At 39.2% G+C, this 8,132-nt stretch overlaps 2 protein-coding genes across 6 annotated transcripts in view; both read left to right on the forward strand.

The window, feature by feature from the left end:
* Positions 1 to 1,265, forward strand: part of LOC109830293 (protein disulfide-isomerase-like) — an 8,618-nt gene extending 7,353 nt beyond the window's left edge. Inside the window, exons 10-11 of the mRNA XM_020397516.1 lie at positions 670 to 887; positions 971 to 1,265. Of these exons, the coding sequence (XP_020253105.1) occupies positions 670 to 882 (213 nt within the window). The 3' untranslated portion in view covers positions 883 to 887; positions 971 to 1,265. The remainder of the gene's footprint in view (positions 1 to 669; positions 888 to 970) is intronic.
* On the forward strand, positions 2,305 to 3,592 carry LOC109830294. Of its 5 annotated transcripts, none has more exons than XM_020397518.1 (2): positions 2,306 to 2,449; positions 2,551 to 3,592. In XM_020397518.1, exon 2 carries the CDS (start codon positions 2,622 to 2,624, stop codon positions 3,411 to 3,413), a length of 792 nt encoding a protein of 263 aa, XP_020253107.1. In that variant the 5' UTR covers positions 2,306 to 2,449; positions 2,551 to 2,621; the 3' UTR covers positions 3,414 to 3,592. The 5 variants fall into 5 exon arrangements, with proteins under 5 accessions (XP_020253106.1, XP_020253107.1, XP_020253110.1 ...); XM_020397521.1 differs by having other exon boundaries at positions 2,554 to 3,592; XM_020397519.1 differs by having other exon boundaries at positions 2,306 to 2,444.

Below are 8,132 nucleotides of genomic sequence, written 5' to 3' on the forward strand. Positions count from 1 at the left end.
GAAAAGAAACAGAAATGTTATTGAACAAATGTTTTAAAAATAATCTATTTTGCGAAAAAGAATTTATGTGGTATCTATTTAATATTGACGTCTGTTATCTACTGTGTGCGTGTGTTGCCGTTGACTACATGAAAAGAATGTAGAATGGGATGAAAAACAATACGGAAATTCTTCATAGTTTTATGATATGTCATCGAGTCAAATGACTTGTCAAGAAATAAAGTAGTGGGCGGGCATCTTAATGTATTGTTTGCTTGTTTTTTATTTCTTGTATTTGCTTGAATACATTCTACTGACAAAACTAGGATTAAAGATGACAGACAATCGTAGGAAAAACCTATATTATTTTGAGGATAGATTCTTAATTTAGCCGTGACATGCTAGCAGAGCTTGAATATTTTTACTCCTTTAGAAACTGGGATGCCATCATGCCGTACAAAGCTCTTAGAAATTTAGCCATTAGTCATTAACCACATATTTACCCATTTTTTGTTGTACTTTTTGCTAGCTTATTTGGATGAATCAGATTTATTTTTCCTTATGCGAAGAAAAGTACAGTAATCCATATTGCTCTATTCGTTGCTCATTTACTGCTTCTCCCATATTCTTCTAATCAATGCTCACAACTATTTTGTTTTTCTGACTTTTTATCACTTCTCTGTTTTCTAGGATTCTACTGCAAATGATATTCCAAGTGAGTTCAATGTCAGAGGATATCCAACTCTGTACTTCTCTTCTGCTAGCGGCAAGCTTATGCAGTATGAAGGAGGTAGAACGGCAGAGGATTTTATTAATTTCATAAAGGAAAACAAGGATTCGACTGGCCAATCCCAGACACCAGTTCAACCTGAGCCAACAATAGAAGCAAAAGATGAACTTTGAGCAAGGTATTCACTAACTAACGCTGTCTATTTATTAATTTACCTCATCTCTATCTATTTGAAAATTGACAGTCCTTTCTTGTCTGCAGAAATTCAACGACGAGGAGAATTATGTCTTACTGCGATGAGGGTTGAGAAAGGAGAGAAACAGCTTTAGCTAACCTTACAATTTTACTCGTGCTCTGAGGCATTATTAGTTGCATGTTTTCTTGTAACTTAAACTAGATTATAAACCCTTAGTAGTTAGTTACAAAGTTAAAATCATCAATTGTGCTGCATGCAATATTATCAAATGTTTGTTGCAGGTTTTATTATGATTGATCAGGCCAACTGTATTAGAATCTTGTGACATCATTTTTATCCCATAATGAGGAATCTTCTCATCAAATAACGGTATTGCCTTGCCAAGCTACAATCTGGGCCAACACTCTTAACAGCAAAGTTCGGCTGTTACAGGTTCCATTCATGAAAACACATTCATCATCTCTCACTCAGCACGCGCTGTTGCATGACTATTTATTAATTCTTCCTAACAAGCGTGAACTACCGGTGCTGATTACAAAGCTGATGCCTATTTCTGCTTTCTTTTTGGGTTGTTTGGTTCACGCCAACTGCAAGAGTTGCCACATTCATCAAATACGCTACTCTTGCCTTGTTCTGGTTGTTTGTTGTAAAACTAATAAATACTTGCAGCTAAAAGTTGCAAAAAGGCCTCAATTTCTAGTCGGGGAATTGTGGAGATTTGGACAGAATGTTCGTGGGGTCTATGTTGCAACTTCAACTGTAATCGACCTCCAATGACCTGATCATTAAAAAAAAAAACAATTATAAATGCAAATTCCTGTGAAAGTTGAACTTCATTCCGACCGTTTTTCTTTTACTTAGCGTGTACTTTGTTCAGTATATATTTCTCTCGACTCCTAAACCTACTATCGTACCTAAATCTCCAATTTCTCTTGCTTTCTGCTTGTTATTTCCCCCCAAAGCCCCCAGTGATCTCCAATGACCTGATCATTAAAAAAAAACCAATTATAATTGCAAATTCCTGTAAAAGTTGAATGTCCTTCCGTAGCATGTACTTTGTTACAAAACCCTTTCCTTTTGCTTAGCATGTACTTTGGCTCTTTAACTCCCAAACCTAGTAGCATGTACCTAATTCTCCAATTTCTCTTGCTTTCTATATTTCTGCCCAAAGCCCCCAAACTTGATAACAAAGGAATTAAGTTGTCGGAATCAGAGGCTTGCACCCTAACCAAAGCATGTATCATCTGCACTTACAAATTTGACCTTTTATGGTTTTAACTTTCCCATAAAACCTCATCCAACTACAAGTTTATGCGGGCTCAGAAAGTTCAGTTTCTCCTTGCGTGACTCCTCTTATTTCCTCTCACTTTCCCTTCAACTATAAGTACGTACCACCTAGTTTTCTTCATCTCTACCCTTCTCTTTATTCTTTCTCCTCTCTCTTTTTATATCAGAAAGAGAGGAGGAGCAAAGACTCAAGCATGGACATCCTTTTGAAGCTTAGAGCTTTGGTTTTCTAACAACAAACAGTTCATCATGGTAAGGTCAGTTCTCTTATGTTTCCATCCATTTTCGTTAACGGGAGGGCGAAGCTTTTGCCCCCTTTCAACACAAGATGCTTGTGCTTTCTATTCTTTCCTTTCAGAAGATCTCAAGAGGCTTGAACAGTCCTTAGCGGAGGAAAGCTCGATCTCTCTTCGATGGTCAGTCGAAGCCATGAACCTCTTAAAGAGAATGCAGATCGAACTCCTCGCGCTTTTCAAGAAGTGCAAGCTCCCTATAGTTTTCGGAGCTGAAGAGGATTGGTTCAACCAGTACATGCAAGAGACTGCGATTTTATTAGATTTTTGTAACTCATTGAAGTCCGCGATCTCTGGGATCAACCGTTATCGCCTTGTTATTGACCTGACGTTACAAAAGATTGTGCAAGGCGATACCATGATTTCACTGGAGGAGATGGATTTTAAACATGGAAGTTCCCTTAGCACGAAAATGGTGAGCATGGGCAAGGACATCTGCCTTCAGGGCAACAACAAAGCAGATAAGAGAATTGGTACTGTGATGCTTGCTGCTAAATGCACGATGATAGTAGTATCTGTCCTCCTCATATCTGCTATCGTATCTCCACTTCCAATAAATATTGGAAGCGAGGGACTCACTTCAAAGTACCCTCAACTGAAACCGTTCATAGAGATGCTCAATGCGTTGGTTGCTCGGTTCCATGAGAGAGCTGTGAAGCCGAAGAAGGGTTCAGGGCTCGTGTTGGCCGAGCATAAGATGGTGGACAGCGTGGTCGGAGATTTGAGAGCACAGGCGGTGAAGGGAGTCGAAGGGGAGGATGAAAAAGAGAGGTTTCTGATGAGTGCAGAGCTTTTGAGGACGAGTTCAGATGAGTTGAGGGAGGGCATAGAGATGTTTGACGCTGTGGTTGATGAAGTATTTGAAGTAGTAATCAACGGGAGGAATGAGATGTTGGGGGTCTTTAGGGAGCATGTTTATGTAAATTAAGGGATATGTGATATAGTATTTCTCTTTAACTTTTTCTTTGAAAAACACTGTATATGCTCATCAAGGGGGAAATGAAAGTAAGATGAGCATTTTAAAGGAATATTTTGAGTATGTGTAAGAAATATGCTGTATGCATCTGTTATTTTGTTAAGATCAATAAAAGTTGTTGAGTGCTGATAGCGGGTTGGATCCCTAATTCACATATTACGTGTGTTTGTGCATGAACAAGGTTTGACATTAATCCGCATTTTTTACGGCCAAGGTGTCCGTGATGGATCTAGTTTTGGATAGTTTATGGCAGACAGAGCCCTTACTATGAGGATGTTAGTCATTTACTCTCTTAAATATTCTATCAACACTCACACCACCTAAATCTCGTATAATATCATTTTTCTAGTTAGGTTGGTGTTGTATGCTAATTCTCTCCTAGGAGCCGATACGTGTCTCGAATTAGCTATGCACCAAATCAACTCGGCCCTATGCAGGACGAGTCGAATAACATCATCACTTGACCCTTCTCAAGAAGGGTCGAGCCGAAAGGCGTCCTCACTTTAAGGCCGTCTCTCTGTCTCTTCATTTTGTAAAACCAAATCGAAGAGCTCTCAAGCCTTAATGGCTGAGTCAAATGACAACTTTTATCGATCCTCTTGCAAGGCCGAGACAAAAGGCGGTCATTCTCAAACCACACGCCGACAGCCGATCACCATCACGTTAAATGCATGGTCAAAGTCATCATTACTCGAACCCCGAAAGTCTTAATGACTCATCAGACCTCGTCAGCATCTTATTTCCACTGTCACACCCTCATTAATCACGAAGGTGACTCACACCATCCGCGGCTGACACCTGTAAAGGATCAGCCGAATAAAATGACTGCTTGGACTAAGAAGCCGAATAAAATGACTACTTGGACTAAGAAGTTATAAAATTGCCCTCCTGAATCTGCTATAAATAGGTGTCATCCCTACTTAATTTCTAGCAATAGAACACACTGTAATTGTACTTTCCCTCCACTTAAGATCAATATTAACTTGATCGTCGGAGGAACCCCCGAAATACTCAATTTCGACCCTCTTACATGTTGTTTGTGTGCAGGACTGAATCCTCTACCCAAGAATCAACAATCAGAAGAAGATTGAGGAATCCTAAAACTATACATAATCCACACTAAAATTTCCTGTTGGTTATTTGACATCAACCCGTTAGAATATCACATAAGGGTCAGGTGGTAAGAGATTACCTTCTAGCGCTCCATTTAGCTAAAAAGGACTATATTAAATCTAAATTTGAGAGCAAAAGAATTAACACCATCTGAAATTAAGCAAAGGTAAGTGCGAATAAAATAGTATAGGCTGGATGATTGCTAATGCCATAATCATTTGCTAACGCCATAAGGACTACCGAAACCTAGCTGAGACCAAACACCAGTCGGTGCCCAGCTGGATGATTGCTCCACGTCACTGAGGTAATGAAAAGCTCTGTTAGGCTGAACTAAACACTAGTTTCTTGCATGCACAAATTGATCAAGAAAGAAATCTAGAAAGATTTGAGTACTTCATGATGAGAAGAAATAACACGGTTTTCCCACTTAATTTGCTCTGCTGAAAATTTTGCACGTTGGAAACGTTTGCCCAAGCAGTAATAAAGCAACAAGATATATATATATATCATTCATAAGGATAATGTTTATGCACAGTAATTAATGTAGAAGTATTCACTATGACTCGTATCTACGTACATCGATCGAGTGAAATTACATTGCCCTTGAAGAAATAGCCCAAGCCAAATTAACTTTTATCAATCTGTGCTGCTACCCGTTTACAGGAATTTACGGAAGTATAGATGACTTTATAAGGCGTATCATGGTAATCAAGCGATTACATGGCAGTTTGGTTGTGCGTAAATGGAGCTACGAATGTAATAGTCCTATCAGATTGTATTCCCCGAGTTTAGTTTGCTAAATTCTACATAAATCTATAATTTGTAGGGGGGAAATTTTGAAACAAATGTTGTGGCTACTTTGACAAAGAAATGGTTAGTGAGACTATAAGTTACAAAAACCCAAACATGGTTTGTTAAGAAACGTCAACAAAAAGCACATAGAATCAATTTTCTCTTTATATTAATGGCCTGTTTGGATGGAGGGTAAAGAGGGGGAGGGGAAGAAAACTTTAATTTTAATCTAACTTGTTTGAGAGTTCCATTTAGGAGGATAGAGGAGAGGAATGAGAGGAAATTTGAGACAAAATCTTACACCTACAAAAACGTAAACATGATTTGTTAAGAAATGTCAACAAAAAGCACATAGAAGTCATTTTCCCTTTATATTAATGGCTTGTTTGGATGGAGAGTGGAGAGTGGAGAGGGGCAGGGGAAGAAAACTTAAATTTCAACCTACTTTGTTTGGGAGTTTCATTTAAGAGGATAGATGAGAAGAATTAGAGGAAATTTGAGTCAAAATCTTACGCTCCAAATTGTCATGTAACAAAGAGAATAAAGAAACAGGAATTTTTCCCTTTTCTTCATCTCCCAAACACAGCATAAGAAGGGAGATAAAAAAAAAAGGGAAAAATGCTTCCAGCCCCCAAAACGAATGAAAACAAGCTTCCCACCCCCAAGACTTTTTCCGAGCGAAACTCCGGCGACGAGCGCTGCATAGCCGACGGGAACAAGCGACTGAGGTTTTACTGCTTCATGATTCTCTGCGAGCTGGATTTCATGGGAGCGTAGGAGCGTGCGGGAGGACCTATTCATGGGAGCGTGGGAGCGTGGGAGGACCTGTTCGTGGGAGCGTGGGAGCGTGCGGGAGGACTCGCCCAACCCAAGAACAATAATAAGAAGAAGAAGGACAAGATTGATAGTAATTACAACCATGCCCCCTGACCTTGGCTGCTCCTGCTTTGGATGCTACAAGAGCTTCTGGGCTCGTTGGGATGCCTCACCCAACCGCCATGTCATCCACCTCATCCTCGATGCCTTTGAAGAGACCCTTGAATCGAAGGAGGCCAACAACAAGTAGAAGAGGGGGTTGAAGAGTAAAAAGATTGATTTTGATGAGGTTTTGGCGAAAGAGATGAGCGCCCATGAGGAGAAAGTTGATGATGATGGCCATGATGATGGGTGCGGGCATGTTACTAATTACCAACGCTAAAACTATTACCACCAAAAAATTTTTAAAATAACCCAAATAAAAATATATCGGTTGCTTGTTAAAATTACTCCCCCATTAGAATGTCCTACATTGGTTGATAAGGTTATATATTGGTTGTTAATGTTACGCGTTTGTTGTTAAGGTTACGTATTGGTTGTTAAGGTTATACAGGTTGCTTGTTAAGGTTACGGGTTGGTTGTTAAGAATACGCGTTGGTTGTTAAGGTTGCAGGTTACTTGTTAAGGTTACGGATTGGTGTTAACGTTATACGAGTTGATTGTTAAGGTTACGAGTTTTTACTTGTTTAACAACCAACTCGTAACCTTAACAACCAACCCGTAATCTTAACATCCAACCCGTAATCTTAACAACAAACGCGTAACCTTAACAACAAACGCGTAACTTTAACAAGCAACCCGTAACCTTAACAAACAACATGTATAACCTTAACAACCAACCCGTAACATTAACAACAAACACGTAACCTTCATATTAACGAATCCTGAGGATATCTCTGACCGATTATTAGGCTCTGAAAAACACGCTAATTGAAGAAAAATGTAAACTTGGACCTAACAAACAAGGTGAAATCTCGACATCACAATAACAGCAGAACAAGGACCAGTGAAGCAAACAAAATGCACCAAAACATCAAATCCAAGCTCGACGGGGGAAAAACGTGTTGATTCCGACAGAGAGATCTTGAGTGTTCTGTATATTTAGAGTAACTTTTAGACGATATAGGAAGTCTAGATGCACTATTTTTATGCATGTTGGCCCGCCCATCCATGTTAACGTCTTTAATAGGTAACCAAAATAAATTTATATATTTTTCAAGAACACTCGCTTTTTTGTAATAACTCTTAATATGGCAACATCTTTTAATTAATATGCATGACACTATTCACAACATTTCTCAAGCTTCAAGCTACGTTCAGGAGTTTACATATTTCTCCAATTAGCGTGTTTTTCAGAGCCTAACAATCCGACAGAGAGATCCTCAAGATCCGTTAATATGAAGGTTACGTGTTTGTTGTTAATGTTACGGGTTGGTTGTTAAGATTATACGCGTTGCTTGTTAAGGTTACGGGTTGCTTGTTAAGGTTACACGTTTGTTGTTAATGTTACTGGTTGGTTGTTAAGGTTACGGGTTGGTTGTTAAGATTACGGGTTGGTGTTTTCGTTAAAAGTTGCTCTCGTTGTGGAATTCATTATATCTTCGGTCGATTACAATAAATTCAAAAAGGATAGTCTTTTTATAAGACTCCTTTTACACAACAAATAGAAAATTACAACTTTTTAGAAACAAACGCAGGATCGTTGTTTGGATCGCTGCTTGCGTGGGATCTTTGCCTGTGCCGGGAGCGCTTTGACTCGTGGACCACCAAATCACAGATTCTGATTGAATCGTGAGGGGTTTAATGGTTCTTCCTTCGTTTATCGAAGTGAGAATATGAAACGATATCTTATCAAAGTAAGATAGTCGTTCTTCTTAAGAGCAAGTCAAAGCTCGAATCTCAAGGAATGGCCGGAAGCTCAGGAACTCTGCTCTCTCTGCTCTGAAGTGC

Source organism: Asparagus officinalis, chromosome 2 (assembly GCF_001876935.1).
Source record: "Asparagus officinalis chromosome 2, Aspof.V1, whole genome shotgun sequence".
NCBI classification, from domain to species: Eukaryota; Viridiplantae; Streptophyta; class Magnoliopsida; order Asparagales; family Asparagaceae; genus Asparagus; species Asparagus officinalis.

Excerpts from the sequence above, each read along its gene's own strand:
- LOC109830294 (XM_020397517.1), top strand. The coding sequence starts at position 2,442 with ATGGTAAGGTCAGTTCTCTTATGTTTCCATCCATTTTCGTTAACGGGA.